The sequence below is a fragment of the Psammomys obesus genome, unplaced genomic scaffold (assembly GCF_907164565.1).
Source record: "Psammomys obesus unplaced genomic scaffold, mPsaObe1.curated_primary_1811, whole genome shotgun sequence".
Classification (NCBI taxonomy): domain Eukaryota; kingdom Metazoa; phylum Chordata; class Mammalia; order Rodentia; family Muridae; genus Psammomys; species Psammomys obesus.
The window spans coordinates 745,357-772,654 of record NW_026596176.1 but is presented as its reverse complement, the minus strand read 5'-3'; the positions used below and the strand labels follow the sequence as shown (position 1 = coordinate 772,654).

Here is a 27,298-nt window from a genome sequence, read left to right as displayed (position 1 = left end):
TCAGTCTCTGTGAGCCTGTATTCAATGTTCTTGACCTCTCTGGCCCTTTCAATCCTTCCTTTCCCTCTTCTATAAGGTTTCCTGAGCTCTGCCTGATGTTTGGCTGTGGGTCTCTGTAGCAGTTTTTGTCAGTGCTGGGTGAATCCACTCAGATGATTGTTACCCTAGCCTCCTGTCCACAACAATAGCAGAGTGGCATTAGTGGTGCCAGTGGTGGGCTCTCTGTTATGGCATGCTACTCAAGTTGGGCCAGTCATTGATTGGCTAGGTCGAAGGTTTTGTGTGTGTTCGTGTTCCCCGCCCTCCACTGGAAGCCCCACCTGGCTACAGGGGGTGGCCACTTCAGGCTCCATTTCCCCCACTATAGGACTCTCAGGTAGGGTCACCACTATAGACTCCCAGGAGCCTCCCCCATCTATCAGTTTAAGTTCTCTCTCAGCCCTCCCTCCCTTTCCCCATACCTGATCCCCACCCCTATTCCTCTCCCCGCCCCCTTTCACCCAGTTCCCTCCCTTCGTCTATTTTAGAAGTCTATCTTTTTTTCCCCTTCTGAGTGAGATTCAAGCATCCTCCATTGGGCTCTCCTTGTTACTTAGCCTCTTTGGGTCTGTGGATTGTAGAGTGGCTATGCTATATTTTGTAGCTAATACCCACTTCTAAATGACTACATACCATGCCTGTCTATCTGGGTCTGGGTGGCCTCATTCTGGATAATATTTTCTAGTTCCATCTATTTGCCTGGAAATTTCATGAGGTCCTTGTTTTTATTAGATGAGTAGTATTCCATTGTTTAACTCTACTACATTTTTAATCTATTCTTCAGTTGAGGGAAATATAAGTTGTTTCCAGTTTCTGGCTATTGCAAATAAAGCTGTGATAAACACAGTTGAGCTAGTGTCCTTGTGGTGTGGTGGCCCAGGAGTGGTATAGCTCAGTTTTGAGGTAGAACTAGCCCCAATTTTCTGAAAAATCTCCAGATTGATTTCCAGAGTGGCTGTACAGGTTTGCACTCCCACCAGCAATGGAGGAGTGTTCACCTTGTTCCAGTCCTCCCCAGCATGTACTGTCACTTGAGTTTTTTATCTTAGTGATTCTGATGGATATAAAATATCAGTCCTTTTTGTCTGCATTTCCCTGATGACTAATGAATATGGATATTTCTTTAAGTTCTTTGTTTAGATCTATACCCCATTTTAAATTAGGTTATTTCATTTATAGGTGTTTAATTTCTTGAGTTATTTATATATTTTGGATATCATCCCTCTGTCAGATATAGGCTTGGTGAAGATCTTTTCACAATCTGTAGGCTGCCATTTTGTGCTATTGATGGTGTCCTTTGCCTTACAGAAGCATTTCAGTTTCATGAGGTCCCATTTATTAATTATTACTCCTAATGCCTGGATTGTTGATGTTTTGTTCAGGAAGTTGTCTCCTGTACCAATGCGTTCAAGGCTATTTCCCCACTTTATCTTCTATTAGATTTAGTGTATCCAGTTTTATGTTGAGGTCTTTGATCCACTTGGACTTGAGTTTTGTACAGAGTGATAATAAATACGGATCTAATTATATTCTTGTACATTCTCAGACATCCAGTTACACCAGCAACATTTGTTAAAGATGCTGTCTTTTTTTTTTCCCCTGTATGATTTTGGCTTCTTTGTTAAAAATCAAGTGTCTGTAGGTGTGTTGGTTTATTTCTGGGTCTTCAATTGAATCAATCAATTCCACTGATAAATCTGTTTTTATGCCAATATCATGTGGGTTTGTTACTATTGCTCTTTACTAGAGCTTGAAAGCAGGAATGGAGATACCTCCAGAAGCTCTTTATTATACAGGATTATTTTAGATATCCTGGGTTTTGTTTGTTTGTTTGTTTTGCCATATGAGAATTGTTCTTTCAAGGTCTCTAAAGAATTGTTGGGATTTTGATAGGAATTGCATAGACTCTGTAGATTGTTTTGGTAAAATGGCCATTTTAACTATGTTAATCATACTGATCATGAGCATGGGAGATCTTTCCATCTTCTGATATCTTCAATTTCTTTATTCAGAGACTTGAAGTTCTTGTCATACAGGTCTTTCACTTGCTTGGTTAAAGTTACACCAGATATTTTATATTTGCAGCTGTCATGAAGGGTGTCATCTCCCTGATTCCTCTCTCAGTCTGTTTATCATCTGTATAAAGGAGGGCTACTGATTTTTTTTTTTACTTCATTTTGTATTCAGCCACTTTGCTGTAGGAGTTTTTCAACTGTAGGAGATCTCTGGTAGAATTTGGAGGTTCCTTATGTATACTGTCATATCATCTGTGAAGAGCAATACTTTGACTTCTTCTTTTTCAGTTTGTATCCCCTGATCTCCTTTAGTTGTCTTACTTGCTCTAGATAGAACTTCAAGTACTACGTTGAATAGAGAGAGTGGGCAGTCTTATTTCCCTGATTTTAGTGGAATGCTTTAAGTTTCTTGCCACTTAATTTGATGTTGGCTATTGGCTTGCTGTATATCGCCGTTGTTGTGCTTAGGTGTGTGCCTTGTGTATCCCTGATCTCACCAGGACTTTTAACATGAAGGGGCACTGGATTTTGTCAAAGGCTTTTTCAGCATCTAATAAGATGGTGGTGATAGTATAAGAATATTTGCACAAACTGTTCAGACTCCAGTCTCATTTAGATATGAATGTTTTATTGGATGCCTTTTCCAAGCTGATTGCAATCAGAGCCACGAAAGGACTTGGGAGCCTAATTATGACATTGATCCATTTTCCATGGTCAAGATATAAAGGCAAAAGATGCAGTTAGCTCATACAGGGGGCAGATAGTGATACAGAGTGGTCGGTTCTGATAAGTTATTTTTGCTAACTAGACAAGCAGTTCTAGCTGACTTTTAAATTGATTGGTCCCAGGTAAAATTTATGGTTAGGGACAGCTGTGCTTATGGTTGAGGAATTTCTAAGAACAACAAGGCCACAGAGAATGCTGAACATAATCACAGTTTTTGGTCAAACTTACCTTATACAAAGATTCTTTTTCATCAGCAACAAGTTGAGATAATATGGCTGGTGGGCCTGAAACAAAAACAGCTATACCTATGCCAAAAGAACCAATTATGTCATTTTTTTTCCTTCAGTTTATATGGTGGATTATATTGAGGGTTTTTCCTTATATTGAATGATCCCAGCGTTCCTGGAATGAAGCCTACTTGATCTTCTTTGATAATGTTTTTTTATGTGTTCTTGGGCTTGGTTTGTGACTATTTTATTATTTTTGCATCAATGTTCATGAGGGAGAGTGGTCTAAAAATTCTTTCTTTGTTGGATCTTAGTGTGGTTTGGGTGTCAAGGTGACTGTAGCTTCATAGAATGAGTTTGGCAATGTTCCTTCTGTTTCTATTTTGAGGAGTATTATTATTAGCTCTTCTTTGAAGGTCTGTTAGAATTCTGCACTGAAACCATCTGGCCCTGGGCTTTTTTGGTTGGGAGACTTTTAATGACTACTACTATTTCCTTAGGGGTTATAGGCCTGTTTAAATTGTTTACTTCATTTTGCTATAACGTTGGTAAGTGGTATCTATCAAGGAAATTATCCATTTCATTTAGATTTTCCAATTTTATAGAATACAGGCTTTTTAAGTAAGACCTAATGATTCTTTGGATTTCCTCAGTGTCTGTTATATCCCCATTTTCATTTCTGATTTTATTAATTTGGATACTCTTTTTTTTAGTTAATTATTTTGTGTTTTCTCAAAGAACCAGCTCTAGGTTTCATTTTTTCTTTGTATTCTTTGTTTCTAATTTATTGACTTCAGCCCTGAGTTTATTTCTGGCCCTCTACTCCTCTTGGGTGTGTTTGATTCTTTTTGTTCTAGAGCTTTCAGATGTGCATTTAAATTGCATTGTCTGAGATCTCTCCAATTTCTTTATGAAAATACTTAGTGCTATGAACTTTCTTCTTAGCACTGCTTTCAGTGTGCCCCATAAGTTTGGTTATGTTCCTTCATTTTCATTGAATTCTCGGAATTCTTTAATTTCTTTCTTTATTCCTTCTTTGACCCATTGGTCATGGAGTATAGGGTTGTTCAGTTTCTGTGAGTTTGTAGGCTCTCTGTTGTTTCTGTTGTTGAAGTGTAGCTTTAACTCATGGTAGTCTGATAAGACACAGGGTAATATGTCAATTTTCTTGGATCTGTTGAGGTTTGCTTTACATCTGAGTGTATGGGCAGTTTTGGAGATGGTTCCACATGGTGCTAAGAAGAAGGTATATTTTGTGTTTAGGTGAAATATTCTGTAAATAACTGTTAGGTTCATTTGATTCATAACAACTGTTAGTTGCATTTTTTTTCTCTCCATTGAGTTTCTGGATGACCTGTCCGTTGGAGAAAGTGGGGTGTTGAAGTCTCCTATTATTAACATGTGGTTCAATGTTTTATTTAAACTTTACTAATGTTTCTTTTACAAATGTGGCTACCCTCACATTTGGAGCATAGATATTCAGAATTGAGACTTCATCTTGGTGGATTTTTCCTTAAAGTATGAAGTGTCCTCCATCTTTTTTGATTAATTGTGGTTGAAAGTCTATTATGTTATTAGAATGACTACTCCAGCTTGCTTCCTGGGTCCATTTACTTGGAAAATCTTTTTCCAGCCCTTTACTCTGAGGTAATGTCTATTTTTGTTGCTGAGCTGTAATTCTTGTATGCAACAGAATGATTTCATTCGTTCTGTTAGCTTGTGTCTTTTTATTGCAGAATTGAGTCCACTGATGTCAAAAGATATTAATGATCAACAATTGTTAATTCCTGTCATTTTTATATTGATGGTGTATGTGTGTGTGTTTCCCTTTTGTTTTTGCTGGTGTGAAATTATTTCCTGTGTTTTGAGTGTAGTTCATCTCCTTGGTTTTGAGTTTTCCTTCTAGTATCCTCTGAATTTGTTGAAAAATATTGTTTAAATTGGTTTTGCTATGGGATGTCTTGTTTTCTCCATGTATGGTGATTGAAAGTTTTGCTGGGTGTAGTAGTCTAGGTTGGCATCTGTGGTCTATTAGAGACTGTAAGCCATCTGCCCAGGCCCTTCTGGCTTTTAAGGTCTCTGTTGAAAAGTTTCGTGTAATTCTACTAGGTCTGCCTTTATATGTTACTTAGCCTTTTTCCCTTGCAGTTTTTAATAATAATCTTTGTTCTGTATACTTTTTTGATTTTTATGTGACAGGAGGATTTTCTTTTTTGGTCCAATCTATTTGGTGTTCTGTAACCTTCCTGTACATTTATCAGCATCTCTCTCTCTCTTTAGGTTAAGGAATTTTTCTTCTATGATTTTGTTTAAAATACTATTTTTAGGTTAGATCTTTTCATAGTGTCCCAATTTTCCTAGATATTTTGTTAAAAACTTTTTAAACTTGACATTTTCTTTGACCAATGTTATCAGTTTCTTCTATCGTATCTTATACACCTGAGATTCTCTTCAATCTCTTGTATTCTGTTGGTGATTCTGTAGTTCCTATTTCTTCCCTAAGTTTTCTATTTCCAGGATTCCCTCAGTTTGTGTTTCCTTTATTGCTTCTATTTCCATTTTCAGGTCTTGAACATTTTTATTGATTTCTTTCACCTATTGATTGTATTTTCCTGTATTTCTTTAAGGAATTTATTTCTTCTTTAAAGGCCCTATAATCTTCATAAAATTGGATTTATGGTCACTTTCTTGTCCTTCAACTGTGTTAGGATATCCTGTGCTTGTATGATAGTGGGGTTCTGAGGTGCCATATTGCCCCAACTCTTGATTGTGTTCTTAGCTGGCCTTTAGCCATCTGTTTGTCTTTAGTATTGGCAGGCCTCTGGTAATGCAGCCCAAGTCTCAGAAAATGGAGTGCCAGAAAATGGGAGCAGGTGCATTATACCTCTGTTGGGAATGTTTTAGGAAAACCAGGGGGCAGGAGGCAGAGTCTTACCTGGTGGTTCCAGATAGTCGCAGGTAGTGCTGTGATCCGGGATATTTAGTGAACAGCAGTGTAGCTGACCACTGCTGGGCTTGGCTAGGGAGACACAACAGGTAAGGTGCTAGGGCATAGGGGTCATACCTGTCCCAGGTGGCAGCTGGCCTCCGGAGATATAGGCTGAGCTGTGAATGGGGTGCACAGGGGACTTTTTTTTACTTGTTTTATTTTTAATTAGCTTACAAATGACTGGATCGCCAAAGACTTCTTTAGACTTCTTAAGTTTTTTGTTAACTCCCCCCTATGCCCTGCTCTCCCCTACTACCCTGGCCCCTAGCCCCCACTACACCTTTAGCCTTTAATATTCTCCCCCATTCTTTCATATCACCTGTGTTCCACTGTCTCCTCTCTATATTTTTTTACTTCGATGGCAAGATGTAGGTTTCCATAGAGTTTTTATTATATACCCTTCATTCCAGTTCATTTCCAACTTCATTACTTTCCCATCCAAGTTTGAACCTCTCCACTCTGACTTGCCTCTCTCTATTTTTACCTATGTTTTAAGAAGTTCACCTCCCTTAACTCCACCCCCAATGGCCTATCTCTAATTTCTCAGCTTCTACATGTACTCCAAAATACACAAAACAAAATATCCAAAGATACAGGTGTGAAAGACAATAAAGTGTTTGTCTTAAGGCAGGGTCTCACATATTCCTGACTGGCCTTGAACTCCTACGTAGCAGGAATGCCCTGGAACTTCCTACCCTTTAGCCTCCACCTCCCAAGTGCTTTGATTACAGGCATGTAGCAGCATGCCCTGTTTGTGTGAGCACTGAAGATGGAACTCAGGGCTTTGTGCTTGGAGGTAAGCACTGTACCAATGGAACTACACTACCAGACCATGGAAGAAATGTTTTAAAAATTTAGATGGAAGACTCTGGGTAAGATGCTCAATCCTCATTCAGAAAGGTAAAGAGAAGACATCAGAAGAGGGAGAAAACGGGGAAAAGGACAGGAGCCGACCACAGAGGGCCTCTGAAAGACTCTACCCAGCAGGGTATCAAAACATATGCTGAGACTCATAGCCAAACATAGGGCAGAGTGCAGGGAATCTTATGAAAGAAAGGGGAGATAGAAAGACCTGGAGGGGACAGGCGCTCCATAAGGAGAGCAACAGAACCAAAAGATCTGGGCACAGGGGTCTTTTCTGAGACTGATATTCCAACCAAGGACCATTCATGGAGATAATCTAGGACCCCTGCACAGATGTAGTCCATGGCAGTTCGGTGTCCAAGTGGGTTCCATAGTAATGGGAACAGGGACTGTCTCTGACATGAACTCAGTGGCTGGCTCTTTGATCACCTGCCCCTCGGGGCAACAGCCTTACCAGGCAACAGAGGAAGACAGTGCAGCCACTCCTGATGAGACCTGATAGACTGGGATCAGAGGGAGGGGGAGGAAGACCTCCCCTATCAGTGGACTGGGGGAGGGGAACAGGTGGCGAAGAGGGAGAGAAGGGTGGGTTTGGGAGGAAAAGAGGGAGAGGAGGGTGGGTTTGGGAGGAAAAGCGGGAGAGGACGGTAGATTTGGGAGGGAAGGAAGGAGCGAGCTACAGGTGGGATATAAAGTGAATAAACATAATTAATAAAGAAAAGAAAAAAATTAGATGTACACTAACTTAATGTGTTTTGAGACAGGGCTTCACTATGATGCCCAGGCTACTCTTTTTTTTTAATTCTTAATTACACTTTATTCACTTTGTATCCCCTCTGTGGTTCCCTCCCTCCTCCCATCCCAATCCCTCCCTTCCTCCATCCTCTGCATGCATGCCCTTCCCCAAGTCCACTGAGAAGGGATGTCTTCTTTTTCTTCCTTCTGATCCTAGTCAATGAGGTCTCATCAGGAATGGCTGCATTGTCTTCTTCTGTGGCCTGGTAATGCTGCTTCCCCCTCAGGGGGAGATAATTAAAAAGCAGGCCAAATCAATTCATGTCAGAGACAGTCCCTGTTCCTATTACAATGGAACCCACTTGGATACTGAACTGCCATGGGCTACATCTGTGCAGAGGTCTTAGGTTATCTCCATGCATGGTCCTTGGTCCGAGTATCAGTCTCAGGAAAGAACCCTGTGCTCAGATTTTTTGGTTCTGTAGCTCTCCTTGTGGAGTTCCTGTCCTCTCCAGATCTTACTGTTTCCCACTTCTTTCATAAGATTACCTGCACTCTGCCTAAAGGTTGCCCATAAGTCTCAGCATCTACATTGATAGTCTGCAGGGCAGACCTTTTCTGAGGTCCTCTGTGTCAGGCTCCTGACTTGTTCCCTCTTTTCGCTTTTTTTCTGATATCCATCTTCCTTGCCTTTCTGGATAGTGATTGAGCATTTTAGCAAGAGTCCTTTCTCTTGATCAGTTTTTTTAGGTATACAGATTTTAGTAGGTTTATCCTATATTATATGTCTATATGAGTATGTACCCTGTGTGTCTTTCTGCTTCTGGGATAGCTCACTCAGGATTATCTTTTCCGCATCCCACCATTTACCTGCAAATTTCATGATTTCTTTGTTTTTTATTGCTGAGTAATATACCATTGTGTAGATGAACCACAATTTCTGTATCCATTCCTTTGTTGAGAGACATCTGGGCTGTTTCCAGCTTCTGCTTATTACAAGTAAGGCTGCTGCAAACATGGTTGAACAAATGTCCTTATTGTGTACTTGAGTCTCTTTTGGATATATGCCTAGGAGTGGTATAGCTGGATCTTCAGGAAGTGCTATTCCTAGTTGTCTGAGAAAGCGCCAGATTGATTTCCAGAGTGGCTGTACCAGTTTACATTCCCACCAGTAGTATAGGAGGGTTCCCCTTTCTCCACAACCTCTCCAGCATGTGTTGTTACTTGAGTTTTTTTATCTTGGCCATTCTGATGGGTGTAAGGTGAAATCTTAGGGTCATTTTGATTTGTATTTCTCTTATGACTAAGGACATTGAGCATTTCTTTAAGTGTTTCTCTGCCATTCGATATTCCTCTATTAAGAATTCTCTGTTTAGCTCTGTACTCCATTTTTTAAGTGGATTACTTGATTTGTTGTTGTTTAACTTCTTGAGTTCTTTATATATACTGAATATTAGTCCTCTGTCAGATACAGGGTTGGTGAAGATTCTTTCCCAATCTGTAGGCAGTTGTTTTGTTCTGGCAACAGTGTCTTTTGCTTTACAGAAGCTTTTCAGTTTCATGAGGTCCGATTTATTGATTGTTTCTCTTAGAGTCTGTGCTGTTGGTGTTCTGTTCAGGAAGTTGTCTCCTGTGCCAGTGAGTTCAAGGCTCTCCCCCACTTTTTCTTCTAAGCAGTTTAGTGTGTCTGGTTTTATATTGATGTCTTTGATCCACTTGGACTTTAGTTTTGTGCAGGGGGATAAGTATGGGTCTATTTTCATTTTTCTACATGTAGACATCCAGTTAGACCAGCACCATTTGTTGAAGATGGTGTCTTTTTTCCATTGAATGGTTTTGGCATCTTTTGTCAAAAATCAGGTGTCCTTAAGTGTGTGGATTTATGTCAGGGTCTTCTATTCAATTCCATTGATCCACCAGTCTGTTTCTATGCCAGTACCATGCAGTTTTTAGTATTGTTGCTCTATAGTACAGCTTGAGATCAGGGATGGAGATACCTCCAGATGATCTTTTACTGTAGAGAATTGTTTTTGCAATTCTGAGTTTCTTGTTGTTCCATATGAAGGTGAGAATTTTTCTTTCCAGGTCTGTAAAGAATTGTGTTGGTAATTTGATGGGAATTGCATTGAATCTGTAGATTGCTTTTGGTAAAATGGCCATTTTTACTATATTAATTCTGCCAAGCCATGAGCATGGGAGATCTTTCCATCTTCTGATATCTTCTAAGTCTTTCTTCAGAGACTGGAAACTTTTTTCATACAAGTCTTTGACTTGCTTGGTTAGGTTCACACCAAGGTACTTTATGCCCTTTGTGGCTATTCTGAAGGCTGTTGTTTCCCTAATTTCTTTCTCAGCCCTTTTGTCTTTTATATACAGGAGGGCTACTGATTTTTTTTTTTGAGTTAATTTTGTATCCTGCCACTTTGCTTATCAGCTGGAGGAGTTCTCTGGTTGAATTTTTGGGGTCGCTCATATATACTATCATATCATCTGTGAATAGTGACACTTTGACCTCTTCCTTTCCAATTTGTATCCCCTTGATCTCCTTTAGTTGTCTTATTGCTCTGGCTAGGACTTCAAGTACTATGTTAAAGAGGTAGGGATAGAGTGGGCAGCCTTGTCTTGTCCCTGATTTCAGTGGGATTGATTTAAGTTTCTCTCCATTGAGTTTGATATTGGCTATAAGCTTGCTGTTTATTGCCTTTACTATGTTCAGGTATGTGCCTTGTATCCCTGATCTCTCCAAGACTTTAAACATGAGTGGATGTTGGATTTTGTCAAATGCCCAGGCTACTCTTAAAGTCCTAAGTTCAAGTGTTACATTTGCTTGTGCCTCCTGAGTGACTGACACTTTGGGTGTGCACCTACACACACACATACACACACACGTCTCTTAAGTAGATTCTTGGCATGGTTCCTCTACACACTGTGAGCATTGATGGAAAATGCTTCTATGTATAATAACTGGAAAGGCCTCTATTATCTCCATAAGATTGGATTTGAGATCACTTTCTTGTCTTCAGCTGTGTTAGCATATCCTGGTTTGCTGAAATATGACAGCTGGGTTCTGGTGGTACTGGGAATGGGATGCAGAGGAAGTGGGGCAGTGCTCACCAGTGCTGGGTTTGCCAGGAGGACAAGGCAGCCTGTGTCAAGACTGTTGATACACATGGGAAGTCTCCCTTTCTCTGAGAATAATGGGAAGGGTTCACAGCTGTAGTGGAAGGGAGATGAGGGGGAAGAACTGGAAGGAGAGGAGCGAGGGGAACTTCCAACAGGGATATAAAGTAAATTAATGGAAAAAAATGAACAATGTTATTCCTGACTAGAGAGAGATAGCTCAGTTGTTAAGAGCACTTGCTCTTCTTCCAGCAAACCAGAGTTCAGTCCACAACCCTCATATCAGGCAGCTCACAACAGCCTACAGCTACTGTGCAGCCATTATATGATAATAGCAATGCCCTCTCTGGCCTCCATGGGACTGCCCTCATGAGGAAATGCACACAAATACACATAAATGAAAATATTACAGTAAATCTTTTTAAAATGTATTCTCTGTAACTGATACAGTTTTATTGTATACAACCATTTTTATCCATTCATCTGTTTATGAGCCTCTAGTCTTGTTCTTTAAGGTTTTTTATTTATGTGCACAGGTGTGTATGCACACACATATGGGTATCTGAAGAAGCCAGAAGATGGTGTCAGAGCTCCTGAAGCTAAGAGTTACAGGCAGCTGTGAGCTTCTGGGTGTGGGTGTTGACCTCTAGAAGACCAGCCATCTCTCCAGCCCCTGAACTATATTCTGTTTCATCCCAAATTCATTTTAATTCATTGATGCAGAAACTCTCTGCTAATAATTGTTGCCTCCATATACCCTCTTGTCGTGGGGCCAAGAACCAAGCACAACCCCCTCACTTATGTCACAGAGACCATTGAGATGGTCTGTGGGCTTCAGAAATTCCAGTTATATATAAGGAAGTCCCAGGACCCAATGTACAGTGTGACTATACTTACTATATGAAAATTTTCTTTAAATATAATTTTTCAAAATAAATGTTCTTACCACAAAATTATAACTTCTCACATGGAAAAATTAGTTTTCTCCAACAGTTTTACTTGGTATACAAACTAAGCTTAAGAGCGGGCTCCATGCCCAGCGGTAGGCGGCCAGCACAAGGCAAACTGAGTGGTACACTTAGGGATTTTGGTTTTGTTTTAATCTTGATAGTGCTTTGTCTGGGTGGTTTGGTTTGGTTTTATTTATAGGTATTTTGCTTAAATACTATGATTTTTGGATTTTTGTGGTGTTTAGGGAGTTCTAAGTGTCCAATGTGCCTGTCTCTGAATCTGTTTAATGCCTTTTCTTTGGCTTTATTCGGGTGTGTGTGTGTGTGTGTGTGTGTGTCCTGTTCTGGTTTGTTTTTATATTCTCTTTATCCTTGTATTTTCTTTTTAGATGCTTGTTTTCTAATGAGAGAAAGAGGAAGGAAGGGTATGCATTTGGGTAGGTGGGGAGGTGGGAAGAATCTGGGAGAGTTGGGAGAGGGGAAACAATAATCAAAACATATTATGGAAAATTTTTTTAACTTTTAAAACATAATAAATGTATTTTAAGTGTTCCTACCACATTACTTGAGGTTCAGCAAGTTGATCATAGTATTTCAGTTTATATATATATATATATATATATATATATATATATTCAGTCACATTATCTAATATGAATAGATATAGATACCATTTTGATTACTTCTCAGTAAAGCTGAGAGGGGAATGAAATAACTCAAGGTACATATGTGTATATGTAATATGAATAATTTAGAGAACATATCATGAGCTGAACCATCCATGTACGTTGTCTGTAAAACTTTACCCCTCTCCTGGGTCCATGGTAAATGCAAATAGCTTGCCATTTGACTGTCAAGAGATTTTCAACCCAACTTCCTTCTTAATATTGTTAATACTTAATGCCTGCCGTAGGGGATTAATCTTGAGAGTCTTGGGCTTTTTTCAGAACATGCAGCCATGTAAAATTATATATAGTCTTTGTTTTGTTTTTATTCTCACCTAGAGTTCCTTCTCCAGGTGGTTTGTCTGTAAATATTTACATATACATGTTACCTCACACAGACTCGAGTCTACCTAACTCCATAAACACCATAAGGTAACTATATATCAAATTGTTACGGAGACTTAATGTCATAGATTTTGTTAGCTTATTTATGCATTAAGCTTGAAAGTTTCACCAGTGATTTCCTGGGTACAGGAGACAAAGCATTGTAGACTTCTCATATGACTTGAGAGCCTTGCATGTTTTCAAAAAGAGCAAGACGCTCAGATTAACCTCTTAAATTAAGCCAAGGAATGGAACTCTATGTGAACTTGACAACTATCTGCAATTTACTCTTAAAGGACCAGAATTGACTGTGCTGAGAGAGCCCTGCCTTAGCACAGAGGTCATCAGTATTATGAGAGGTTAAAAAGCTGACTCATTCTTTCCATTTCTTCCCATAGTTCTGTAGCGCTGCACACTCAGATCTCACTTGTGGGTGAGGATGGAACATCCTGGGCTGCTGAATTTCAATCTAAAGGATGTCCTTGGAAAGCTGGACAAAACTGAGCTGGACGATTTCAAGAATGCATTAAAGAAATGTTCTCTGCCAGATATGCTGAAACAGGTCCCCAAGCTGACGGTGAACCTGGCCAATGGAGCTCAGCTGGCCGAAATTCTCACAGGATACTGCCCCAGTGGCTGGCTAGAGAAAGTCACTGTCCAGATATTAGAGGAGATGAACCGTGCAGACCTAGCTGGGTTAGTAACAAAACAACTGGAAGGTAAGCAAAAGCCACTCCATACTGTGTCCTAGAAAAGAGGAATTGTCCTAAGGGGTTTGGATATGTACAAATAAGTATGTGGCACCTGTAATTCCAGTGCAGGAGAAGCTGAGGCAAGAGGGTTGTTTTTGAGTTTTAGACTAGCCTAGGATATATGGTAAGTCACTGTCTCAAAAACAGGAAGACAAGGAGATAGTTAACTGCTTGTCATGAGACATAAGTACCTGAGGCCAATCTCAGAATCTATATTTTTTAAAAGCAAAGCATTATAAGAATGTACATGATCCCAACACTGGAGAAGTAAAGATAGAAGGGTCCCTGGGGCTTCTCGGTAGACAACCTAGCCTACTTGTTGCTGAGCTCTTGGCCAATGAAAGATTCTGCCTCAGAAACCAAGGCATATAGTGCCTGAATCACAACACTCAGGGTTGTCCTTTTGCCTACACACACACACTTAGGCACACACACTTGCTCTCATGTGCATGTGTTTCCTCCACCGTTCCACAAACACAAACAGAAAATATTTTTTAAATAAAAATGCAGAAATAGCATTGAGATTTGCAGAGGCTGCCTATTCAGAGCACAAATGATACAGCCTCATTAAGTCTGGTGACCATCTACCAAGAACCCCTTCTCAGTCTCTTTAAACTGAAACTACTTATATAAAATTTATTTATGATCCTATTTTTTTCTTTTTCTAAGATTTAGTTTTACAGTGTATGTGTGTGTGTGTGTGTGTGTGTGTGTGTGTGTGAGTGTGTGAGTGTAAGTGTGAGTGAATGACAAGGCATGGCTGTTCAGCTATCTGTAAATGCAAGAAGGTTTCAGGTCCCTTCAAGCTCACGGTACAGGCAGTAACAGGTGCCCACTGTGCTCCAAACCAACTTCAGGTCCTCTGGAAGAGTGTACGTGCTCTTAACTGCTAAGTCATCTATTTAGCCAGTGACCTCACTCTTTAGATATCAAAAATGTTAAGTGAGTTAAAATGTACTTTCTATTTTGTTTTTAATCCTAACTTAGATTTCCTTCACCAAGTAGCTTGTAAATATTTGTGTACATACATATTCATAATCTCACACAGTGCATCCCTCTACCTGCCTTTAGGTCTGCAGCACTAATAACATCCTGTGAATTTGTCCTGGCATCTTCAGCACCGTATCTGGTTCCCTCATTCTAGTTCCAGTTCCTGTGCTTATCAGCTGCACAGTGTCTCCCTCAACTTATAGCTTTCAAGTGACCGTAGACATGGCCACAGTGGAATGAAATCTCCTGAAATTGAGACCCTTTGCTTTATGCTTATTTAGGATGTTATCCTAATCCATTATAATTGGGGTTAATTAACAAAATATTAAGTGTAGGGCTTCACCTAGGCCTGGAAACTGAGAACTTGTAGCTTATTTTCAAGATGGAGGTGAAGAAAGAGGAAGACTGGGCCTGACCCCCACATTTTGCTTTTGGAACCTCAAAGCCCACTACTCCCAGAGAGACACCTCCTCCATAAAGACTACACCTTCCTATCCTTTCTAAACAGTCCACCAACTGGGAACCAAACATTTAAATACATTGAGTCTATGGAGGCTATTGTCATTCAAACACACCCTCTCTAGAGCCTGTGATCTCAGAACAAACCAAGAGCACCTCCTGTGGAGCAAGCCTCAAATACAATCACAAACTAACTACCCCCCCCCCCCCCCCACCCTCTGGGGTCTGAGTTCTAAAAGCTGCACATTTCTTCTACCTCTTTCTTTTTCAGAAGCAGCATTGAAATCACCCAAGAAAGTTTCTTCTTCTGCACCAAGTAAGTTCCTTGTGGATAATTTTTTATTGATGGGAGATTTGATGACCTGAGGGTTTCTTTTAAAAATACAAGATTCTGTGTTAAACACAAAAGAATATGCAAAGATGGGCCCTAATGTAGGGCCTGTCCCACTGCAAGCTCTGGGCGGAAATGTGATAAACTCCAGTAAAGAGGTACTGTATAATACAAGTCAGAGGGTAAATATAAGGGTGGGGAGAAGTAAGCTGCCCCTTATCCGGGAAGTTAGGCTGGGTGTTGGGTTTCTTTTTTCTTTTTGTTTGAAAGGTGTATATGTGTATATAATGCATTTTAATTTCATCTACCCATATTCCATGCCTTGCAGTATATATGCACACACACCTATTTTCCTCTCTGAACTTCATACAATATATTTGAGTTTTTTAACCCATTGAGTCAATGGACTGTATGTGTACAAGTTTAGACCCATCTACTGGAGTATGGATATCCTCCATTTTACATCTTGGTTTTGTTGTTGTTTCCTAACCAGTAAGTTTAACTAGCATTGCTTAAAGGAGCATAGCTGAGGGCTATTTACAGGAACACTAGACAACTTACCAGTGCATACGTCACTGAAGAAAATATTGCTCCCTCCATGATGCAATGCTGGTGGGCCCAAACTCATACAGGTAACCACAGATGCTCAGTTCGAGAATACAACAGCCTTGTAATGCCTGGAGCACAACATCCCACAGAACAACTCATTTAGATCTCACATCTGAGCTCACACAATGTCTGCCTCTCTCTGCCTGATTCTTTCTCTGTCTGATTCCTTTCACTTAGCATTGTTTAATTTTATTTTACTTGAAGCATTCCCATGTGTGGCTGCATGTGTACACAGCCATGCACATGGAGACCAGAGGAGGACACAGGCACTCTCTGCCTAGGATCTCTTAGTGAACCTAGAGCCAGGCACCTATGAAGTAGCACACCACATTAGCCCTCTCTGCTCTGCCTCCTGCTACACTGGCATTCCAAGTGTTCATGGCCGAGCCCTGCTTTACATGGGTCCTGGGGGTTTGAACTCTGTTCTTCATGCTTGCACAAGAAGCACGCTTGCCCAGCTTACCTCATCTCCCCAGCCTCTTTAAAAATTTACATTCAGTTTCTATGACAGCGTTATCCCAGTTTTATCACTTGCATGTGACGAATGTTTCCACGCAGCACATCTCAGAGAGCCTCGTCTTCAGACTTGATTGCTGATTGGCCATTTTCTTAGTATACTGTGACGTCCCTGGTAACTGTCACCTGATTTCTGGCCAGCCAGTTCCCTCCGGAAATCTTCCTGATGAATGCTTTCAGCCAAAAATCCCCTCTGAATTCCAGGTGCTTGTAACCAGTTACCTCCTGGGTATTTTTTTCAAAGATTTCTAGATTCCCCTCCTACCTTTTTATCTTTGTGTGTTTGCATGTGTGCATTATGTTCTTGTGCTTTCAGGCTTGTGCATGCTACAGCCACATCTAGAGGATAACAGTAGGCATTCATCCTTTTCTTTCACCTCATTTGAGGTAGGGTCTTGCCAGGATAAGTGATTCATTAAATCCCAGAGAATCTCCTGTCCCCACCACACATGTCACCACAGAGGCACTGAGGTTAGAAATGTTTGCTGCTGTGCCCAGCTTTCTATGGGCTTCTAGTATCCAAGATGAGACCCTCACACCTGTAAAGCCAATGTTTTCCCACTGAGCCTTCTCTCCAGCTCTATTTACCAGCTGGCAAAGATCACACCCTGCAGGAGACACTTATCAGCTGCGGACACATTAAAGCCCAAACTAAAATCCCACATGGGGAATAAAACAAACATATTTACATAACTGAGTTTTTAAAGAAACCAAGACTTCCATTACAGTGGTATGCATAAGCCAAATGTAAATGGGGTTTTCAGGGCACACTAGACTGTCTCCTAGGTTTGCCTGAGTGCAGGTTTTACTAGAAGCAGCCTTGAATGTCTCACATTGAAATAAACCTCCTGATTACATCAAGAGGCCATGCTATATGATTGGCTTGCACCTCCATGACTCATGTGAGAACAGTCTGTGGTGTCCCAGAAACCAAAAAAACAACCTAACGATGCATTTTTCCAAATGAATTCCCCTTGCCAAGCAACATAAGAATGCAGCCTAAGTTCTGTTGTAATTCCCTTACCAGGAAAGTAACACAACTCTAATTCAGAACTACACTTTCACTTATATGCTCAGTGTTTCCTTAACATTCTCTTTGTATAATCTTGGTATAAAGTGCTGATGCTCATTGATTGAACTTGTTCTGTCTCCAAGTCCTATTCTCTCCAGATCATGGATCTCATACAATGACAAATTAAAGTTATCTTTCTTCTTTCAGAAGTATTACCCACGGAGGCACAAGTTTTCATGGAGAAAGGAGCACAAGGAGCTGAAAAACCAGGTTGGTTTTGCAACATTCACTGTATTGTATGCTAAACAAAGCCCTCCTCCTCCCACACTCCCGCCATAAACTCCAATTTCTCTCCTATCTTGTTTCTACCATTCTGTTTTGATAGCTTCATATGCGATCACTGTTCGTAATCACTCCAGCCCATCCCTCCCCACCTTGAACTCCTCCATTGTCCTTCCTCTCCCTCTAATCCATAATCTTTTTAATTGTTGTTGTTTTCCTGGTTCGAAATCAAATAATTGCTTTTATTTTGTATTGTATTTATTCTTCTCTCTCACTATATATACCAACCACAGCATACCCACCCTACACTCTGCCCAGTTCCTCCCAGCTCCTTTCTCCCCCAGATCCACTTCCTTTTATTAAAGAGCAAGCCTCCCAAGGATATCAACCAAACATAGCATGACAAGGTGCAATAAAACTAGGCACAAACCCCCATATCAAGGCTGGACTGGAGAACTGAGCAGGAGGAAAAGGGTCCAAAGAACAGGCAAAAAGGGTCAGAGAAATCCCCAGTCACACTGTTAGGATTTCCACAAACACACCAAGCTAAACAACCACAGCAGGCAGGCAAGAGGAGCCAGTGAAGACCCACGCAGGCTCATTAGGTACTGCTTCAGTCGCTGTGAGCCTCTGAGTCCTGCTTAGTTGACAATGTGGGCATGTTCTCCTGGTGTCCTCACCGCTTCTGAATCTTAAAATCCGTCCTCCCCCTCCTTTTCCATGTGGTTCCCTGAGCTCTACCTAATGTTTGGCTGTGGGTCCTAATCTGCTCCCATCAGCTGCCTGAGGAAACCTCTCTGATGACAATATGGCTTGGCACTAATCTCAGAACACAGCAGAATAATAGGAATCGTTTTACTGACTGTTTTTGTTTGATTTTGTTTGTTTGACTGTTGGTCTGTTTTGGTCAGGCATGTTTGTTTCTACCCTAGGTCTCTAACCCATTCAGCTTCCAGTCCCTCGCCATCCAGGCAACATCTCAAATTAGACTAGTCATTAGATGGCCATTCTTTATTATTTTTTTATTTTTATTAATTGCAATTTTTTCACTTTGTATCCCACCTGTAGCTCCCTCACTCTCCCTTCCCAATCCTACTCACCCTCTCTCTTCTCCATTGGTACCCCTCCCCTAGTCCATTGATAAGGGAGGTCCTCCTCCCCTTCCATCTGATCCTAGTCTATCAGGTCTCATCAGAAGTGGCTGCATTGTCTTCCTCTGTGGCCTGGTAAGGCTGCTCCCCCCTGAGGGGGAGGTAATCAAAGAGCAGGCCAATCAGTTCATATCAGAGACAGCCCCTGTTCCCAATATTAGAAAACTCTCTTTGACACTGAGCTGCCATGGGCTACATCTGTGAGGGGATCTAGGTTATCTCCATGAATGATCCTTGGTTGTAGTATCAGTCTCAGAAAATATCCCGTGTCCAGATGTTTTGGTTTTGTTGCTCTCCTTGTGGGGTTCCTGTCCTCTCCAGGTCTTTCTCTCTCCCCCTTCTTTCATAAGATCCCCTGCACTCTGCCCAAAGTTTGGCTATAAGTCTCAGCATCTGCTTTGATACCCTGCAGGGTAGAGTCTTTCAGAGGCCCTCTGTTATTCCCTGTTTTCTCCCTCTTCTGATGTCCACCCTCTTTGCCTTTCTGAATGAGGATTGGGCATCTTACCCAGAGTCCTTCTTGATTAGCTTCCTTATGTCTAAAGATTTTAATATGGCTATCCTATATTACATGGCTAATATCTGCTTATAAGTGAGTGTATACACTGCCTAGCTTTTTGTTTCTGGATTACTTCACCCAGCCTGGTCTTTTCTAGTTCCATCCATTTGCCTGCAAATTTTTTTCTTAGCTCACCTAGGTTTTTTTTTTCTATATAAAATTGAGTATTCTTTAAATGTCTATAAAGAAATATGTTGAAATTTTGATGGGAATTACTTTAGATCTGTAGATTATTTTTGGTAGGATAGACATTTTCACTATGTTCTACTGATCCATGAGCAAAGGAAATCTTTCTATCTTATATATTCTCCATCTTCTATCTTCAAAGACTTGAAGTTTTGTCATACAAGTCTTTCATTTGTTTGGTTAGGGTTACCCCAAGAAATTTTATGTTGTTCATGGTTGTTGGCAATGGTGGTGTTTCCCTGATTCTTTTTCAGACTCTTTGTCATTTATATAGGAGGGCTACTGGTTTTTTAAATTATGTTGTATCCAGCAACTTTACTAGCAGTGTTTATGTGCTCTAGATGTTCCTTGGTAAAATTTTGGAGGTTGCTTATGTATACTTCCATATCATGTGCAAATAACAATACTTTGACTTCTTCCTTTCTAATTTGTATCTTCGTGATCTACTCCAAATGTCTTATTGCTCTAGCTAGAACTTCAAGCAGATATATCTTTTAAGTAGATATGGAGAAAGTAGACAGCGTTATATTGTTCCTGAATTTAGTGACATTGCTTTGAGTGTGTCTCCATTTAATTTAATGCTCATAGGCTTGCTGTAAATTGTTTTTATGATGTTTAGGTATGACCCTTGTATCCCTGATCTGTCCCAATACTTTTATTATGAAGTGATGTTGGATATTGTCAGAGGCTTTTTCAGTGTCTAGTAATCATGTGGATTTTTTTCTTTCAGTTTGTATATATGGTAGACATTGACTGATTTTTATTTTTTGTATGTTGAACTGCATTTCTGAGGTGAAGCCTACTTGGTCATGTTGGATGATCTTTTTGATGTGTTCTTGGATTCAGTTTGAGAGTATTTGGTCAAGTATTTTTGTATCTATGTTCATAGGGAAATTGCTTTATAATTCTCTTTGTTGGATCTTTGTGTGGCCTCCTAAAATGAATTTGGCATTGTTCCTTATTTTTATTTAGTGGAATAATTTAAGGAGTATTGGTATTAGCTTGTCCTTGAAAGTCTGATAGAATTCTGAACTAAAACCACCTAACCCTGGGCTTTTTTTGTTTGAGAGACACTTAATAACTGTTTGTTTCCTTAGGGGGTTGTAGGTTTAAGTTGTTTATCTGATCTTAATTTAACTCTGGTAAGTGGTATCTATCAAGAAAATTATCCATTTATTTTATTTCCAATTTTATGGTGTACAGGTTTTTGAAGTAAGACCTAAAGATTCTTTGGATTTCCTCCATGTCTGTTATGTCCCCCTTTTCATTTCTGATTTTGTTAATTTGGATATTGTGTAACTACCTTTTAGTTAGCTTGGCTACAGGTTTGTCTACTTTGTTTATTTTCTCAAAGAACCAACTGTTTCGTTGATTATATTGTTCATGGTTTCTTTTGAGACAGGGTTTTTCTGTGTAGTCCTGGCTGTCCTGGAAGTGAGTCTGTGGGCCAGGTTGGCCTCTAACTCTGAGATCCATCTTTCTCTGTCTCCCAAGTACTGAGATTAAATGTGTGTGCCACCACTGCCTGCCTGTTTTGATTTTGATTCCAGCCTCCAGTTTATTTTCTGCCATCTCCTACTCTTTGGTTATGAAAAGGCTGCTTTTTGTTCTAGAGCTTTCATGTGTGCTGTTACCAGTCTGAGATCTCTCCAATATTTTTTTATGTTGGCATTTAATGCTATTAATTTTCTTACTACCACTGATCTCTTTATTATTGTGTGTGTGTGTGTGTGTGTGTGTGTGTGTGTGTGTGTGTACATATACACAGACTATTACATTTACACTGTTCAAGATGACCAGTTGGGATTGGATAACTTGAAAAAGTGGATTCTCTCTCCCAGCAGCCATTAACCATTTGTTCTTCATCTAGGCATGGGACAATGTAAAATTTCACCTCTCTGCGTTGGCATGTCAAATGGTGTTGTCATTATATTGTTTAGGCAGTCTTTTTTTTTTTTTTTTTGAGGTTTTACCAGTGAGTTTCCCTTGTCATTTTTAAGGGACACTAGCAACAGGACTTATGGTTTAAGCTCTTCTACTATGACGCTATTCCCTTAGCCTTAGTTGTAAGGGTTGGGCACCCCATAATCACTTACTGTCTGCATTTTGACTAGCTTTGGGTCTCTGGAATGGTTTCCATCTGTTGCTAAAAGAAGTTTCTTTGATGAGGGATGAGAACTACACTTAATTTGTGGGTATAAGGGTTAGTGTTTAGAATACAGTTAGAAATTATATTGGTTTAGTAAAATAGCTGAAGTAGGTTCTCCTCTAGGGTCTATCACCTCTCCAGCCACTGGTACTCGACTAGGTTTATAGTGCCAAGCCTGAATTCCTTCCTGTCAAGTGGGACTTAAGTCCAACTTAATATTCCATTGGTTACCCCCAAAATGTAAGTGCCACTACTACATCCTTGGAGGTATGTTGTCAGTCATGTCAGCATTATGTTTCATAGCCTTTACAGCTGGCTAGGACTACTGGTTGCTCTTCTCTGGTAGCTTGCGTATCACTTTCTGAAATTATGAGACCAACTCTTCACACCTGATCTGAAATCAACTAAGTGTTCCACCATTTCTAATATTCCAGTTGCTCTTTGATAATGGCTTCCTTCCTAAAATATGAAGAAAATGAAGTGGACACTTAAGAAAATCAAAATTCACTTTCTAGAAGGACAGAAATTGAAATAGAATTGAGAAATAGAAATAGAATTTCTTAGGACTTTTACAGTGCCTAGACAATGGTAATAGCATCCCCTTGCTCTATATGTAGCGACACATACCATTCATCCCACCATTTAGTACATGGAGATATAAAATTGGGAGTTCAAGTTTCTTACTGAGCTACATAGTACATTTGTAGCCAGCCTGAGATACCTGAGACCCTGTCTCAAAAAATAAAAATAAACAGAAAATATGTGCTGAGACAGATGGCTCAGTTGGTAAAGTGTTTGCCATACAAGCATAAAGAATATAGTGTTTGATTCACAGCACCCACATAGAAAGCCAGGCATGACAGAGTGAGCCTGTAATCCCAATCCTGGAGGAGGGATACCAGAGGAACCCTGTCCAGCCAGCCTACTTCAATCAGTGAGATCCTGGTCCCGCAAGAAACCCTGCAGAGAGGTGGCTATACTGGTTTATGCTCCCACCAATAGTAAATAAGGGTTTCTCTTTCCCCCAGCTTCATCAGCATTTGTTTTTTTTTTTTAAGAAAATCAATTTCATTGAGGTGACATGGAGTTTTTTCAATTAAATTTTTATTTTTTATAATAGTTAATTTATTTTGTATCCCAGCTGTTGCTCCCTCTTTCATTCCCTCCCAAACCCACCCTCCCTCATCTCCTCCCTGCCCCTCTCTAAGTCCACTGATAGGGGAGGTCCTCCTCCCTTTCCATCTGACCCTAGCTTATCAGGTATCCTCAGGACTAGCTGCAATGTCCTCCTCTGTGGCTTAGCAAGACTGCTCCTCCCTCGGGGGTGGGGTGTCAAAGAGCCAGCCACTGAGTTCATGTCAGAGACAGTCCCTGTTCCCCTTACTGGGGTACCCCCTTGGATACTGAGCTGCCATGGGCTACATCTGAGAAGGGGTTCTAGGTTATATCCATGTATGGTCCTTGGTTGGAGAAACAGTCTCAAAAAATACCCCTGTGCCCAGATAAATTTGGTCCTTGTGGAGCTCCTATCCTCTCCAGGTCATACTAACTCCCCCTTCTTTCATATGATTCCCTGCACTCTAGCCAAGGTTTGGTTATGACTCTCAGCATCTGCTTTGATACACTGCTAAGTAGAGTCTTTCAGAGGCCCTCAGTGATAGGCCCCTGTCCTGTTTCTTCTTTTCTCCTACTTGCAATGTCCATCCCATTTGTCTTTCTAAGTGAGGATTGATCATCTTACCCCGGGTCCTCTTTCTTGTTTATCATCTTTAGGTGTACAGATTTTAGTATGTTTATCTTATCTTATAGGTCTAGTATCCACTTATAAGTGAGTATAGACTATGTGATGACATGGAATTTAAAGTAGTTTTACTTTATTGCCCCCATACATACATACATTTTTTCATACATGGTTTTTAAATCGTTTTTTATATAGTGACTAATCTTGAAACCAATACCACCATTTCTCAAAGCTTACATAATACTAGAGCTTTGAGAGGTGTCCATTTTTCAGTCCATTATTGATTATATTGTTTGAATGTCTATATTTTTTCTTTTTATGAGATTTTCTATTGCATCATTTCTTCTTTTTTCCTCTCTACAAACCTGCCAATACACCACTCCTTGATCTATTTCAAATTCATTTTATTACCTGGTAATTGTAATTGGGTAACTAATCAGTGTGCTCTTAATACAGAAGACTATTTTGCCCACTCTTGGCTTTTCTTGGTTGCCTGTATTGCTTTGTATGCGGTTGAGACCTTGTGGGATTTCCAATGTCCACACAAACATATCTATTGGTGTTTGCTCTATTCAGCTCTTATTAGGGCAGTCATGTTAGTGAGGTTGGATGAGTGTAGCTTCTGACATTCTAGGAGACACATTCTCATAGGAAACTCCCTAATCCTCTGCCTCTTATAATTTTCCACCCCTTCTACTTCAATGTTTTTTGAACCTAAAATGTAGGAGTTGTTTTTTTAGATGTTAGGCTTAGGAGACCAGATCTCATTATCAGTTGGGACTGAGCTCCACAACTCTGAATTTTGATTGTTTATGGTCTTCTGTAGTGGTCTCCATCTGTTGCAAAGATTTTCCTTGATAAGGGGGTGAGTACTGCATTCATCTGTGAGTATAAGTACAAATACGTGGAGTGTGGTTAGGTATTAGCCTGGTTTAGTAAAGTGTTGATTATAGGTTCTCCAAGATCTATGAATTCATTAGCCCTGAGTAGTTGGGTAGGTTTCCAGTATCAGGTGTGGTATCCCTCTTATTGAGCAGGTCTCAAGTCCAATTGGACCAACACCAAGGTATTTGTGCCACTTCTCCCTTTGAGTTATGCCATGCTAGTTATTGTTATGGTTTATATGAGTCAGAATTGGGTAGAAATATTGGTTGCTTTCCTCCTTTAGGAAGCTTGCATGGTACAGTACTTCTGGTACAGTGCCTTCTGGTATAGCTAGTCCTCAAGGAAGAGGTATTCAGGTCAGTTCCATCTCCAAGACTTCTTGGTCCTGTGTCCAAAGTGCACAGTGTTTGGAAATGAGGACCTACCTTCCACCTCACAGGAGGCAACCAAAAACAATAACAATAACCTGTAAGATTTTTAGTCTCATGGACAACCCTGACCAACAACTCAGAAGAAGGCTTCTCATACCTGCTGTTGAGGAATTTGTTAGATGATCTTTAGCTTTTCAAGGGACCATTGTTAGCCCAGATGAGAAATTTTTACTTAAACTGTGTGTGCGTGCGCATACAAGTGTGCATATGTGTGTGTATTTCTACACAGACTTCATGTGTTGTAGGGTTTTTTAGGTAAATAGTAGTTTGACTCCTTATGACTTTTTCTGGCATTCTTAATGTTATTTTACCCCTCCTTTGGTATTTTATCATTTTTCCTCCATAATTAGAGTACCATATTTCCACCCTCTGCCCCAGCAAATGGTCCCTTTTCACTTTTCTGGTTTCTGCACTTTCTCCAGAATATGGACACTCACATCTAAAGATTTGGAGCTAAGAGCTTCCAATGACAGAGACAATGTGACATTTGTCTTTCTGCGTCTGGGTTATCTCACTAAATATGACCTTTTCTAGTTCTGCTGTTTATCTTCAAAGTTCATATGTTCATTTTTCTCTACAGCTAAATAAATAGGAATGCCTGGGGTATAAGCAGCACATTTTCATTACCCATTCTTAGTTGTAGGATATTAAGATACTTTATATTTCCTAGATATTGTGAATAGAGCAGCAATGAATGTAGCTTAGAAAGTATCTGGAGTAAGGTTCAAGACCTTTGGGCAGATGCGCAGCAGTGGTATACCTGGGTCATATGGTAGAATTATTTTTAGCTTCTTGGGAATTCTCCTTACTGCTAGGCCAGTTTGCATCTCACCAACAGTGAATGAGGGTTTCCTTTTCCCTCCACCCACACCAGCATCAGTTGTCCGTTGTTTTGTTGATCTTTGCCATTCTAAGTGGGATAAGATGAAACATCCATTGTTTCAGTTTGTTTCCCTGATTGTAGAGACAATGAACACATTTTGAGATATTTCTTAGCCATTGTTTTTCTTTGAGAAGTCTCTGTTCAGGTTCCAGACCCATTTTTTTTTTTTTGACTGGGCTATTTGTTTTGTGTCATATTGTTTTGTTTTGTTGCTTTGATTCTGTGTGTTTTGAGTTCTTTATATATTCTGTATATTAATCCTCTGTCAGATGTATAGCTGGCAATGGTCCCTTCCCATTCTATGGGCTTCCTTTTTACCTGGCTGATTGTTTCCTTAGCTATGTTGAAACTTTTTAGTTTTATGAAGTCCCACTTGTTGATTGTTGGTCTTAATTCTTGTTCACATGGAGTCCTATTCAGAGAGTCCTTCCCTACACCTATTTAACGTAGGCTATTTCCTATGTTTTCTCCAGTTTCAGCATTTCGGGTTTCCTATCTATGCCTTTGATTCAGTTTTTGTGCAAGGTAATATGGGTCTAATTTTATTTTTCTGAATGTGGGCATACAGTTTCCCAGCACCATTGGTTGAAGATACTTTCTTTTCTTCAGCATATGGGTGGGGGTAGCAGAGGGATTTTTTTTTTCATCTTTATCAACTATTAACTGGCTGAAGCTATGTGTACTCATGTTTGAGCCTTCAATTTTGTTCCATTAGTCTACATGTCTGTCTGTGCCAATCAATATTTTTATTACTATGGCTCTATAATATATCTTAAAATCCGGAATGGTAATTTATCCTTCCCTGATCATTTTGCTCAAGATTATTTTGGTTGTCCAGAGTCTTTTGTAGCTGCATATGAATTTTAGGATTTTTTTTTCATTTTTGTGAAGAATGAGATGGAGATTTTGATTGTTATTGCATTGAATCTGTAAACAACTTTTGGTAAAAGTGTCATTTTCAAAATATTCTACCAGTCCATACGCATGGAATATCTTTCCATTTTCTAGTGTCATTATCTCTTTCATCCAGTGTTTAAAGTTTTCATTATAGAGTTCCTCCACTTCTTTGGATATGTTTATTACTGGATATATTCTTTTACTTTTTATGTTTTGAGAGAGCATATTGAGTGAGTATGTTTGCAGTCTATTTGTTTGTTGTTGGTATACAGAAAAGCTATTGATTTTTGCATGTGGGTTCTGTATCTCACCACATTGATGAATTTGTCATTTCTAGAATTTTTCTGATAGAAATTTGGGGATCTCTAATGTAATTATGTTCTGAAAATAAGAATAATTTTATTTCTTTTATATTTATGTCACTTTAATTTTTCTCTCTTGCCTTATTGCTCCAGCTAATATTTTGAGCACAATATTGGAGGGGAAAAGTGGGATAGGGGACATTCATGTCTCATTCTTCACGTCAGTGGTATTGCTGTGATATTTTCGCTAGGGTGGTGTTGGCTGTGGGTTTCTTGCATATCACTTTTATGTTGAGGGATGTCCCCTCTAGCACTAGATTCTCTAGGATTTTTATCAGGAAGGCATGTTGGATTTTGTCAAAGGCTTTTTATGCATCTATTAAGATGATTTTGTGATTTTTGTCTTTAAGTAGAGAATTATATTTAATGACTTGTGGGTTTTTAGCTAT

General features: G+C 39.8%; 2 protein-coding genes across 2 annotated transcripts in view; one reads left to right on the top strand and one right to left on the bottom strand.

Annotated features, from left to right (window-relative positions):
* The window catches only part of LOC129667897 (leukocyte immunoglobulin-like receptor subfamily B member 3), a 294,716-nt gene that overhangs the window by 197,880 nt on the left and 69,538 nt on the right, over positions 1 to 27,298 (bottom strand). The window lies entirely within an intron of this gene.
* Positions 13,154 to 27,298, top strand: part of Nlrp2 (NLR family pyrin domain containing 2) — a 42,953-nt gene continuing 28,808 nt past the window's right edge. The window contains exons 1-4 of the mRNA XM_055595584.1: positions 13,154 to 13,433; positions 15,187 to 15,231; positions 16,110 to 16,130; positions 17,615 to 17,653. Coding sequence (XP_055451559.1) covers positions 13,154 to 13,433; positions 15,187 to 15,231; positions 16,110 to 16,130; positions 17,615 to 17,653 — 385 coding nt within the window. The remainder of the gene's footprint in view (positions 13,434 to 15,186; positions 15,232 to 16,109; positions 16,131 to 17,614; positions 17,654 to 27,298) is intronic.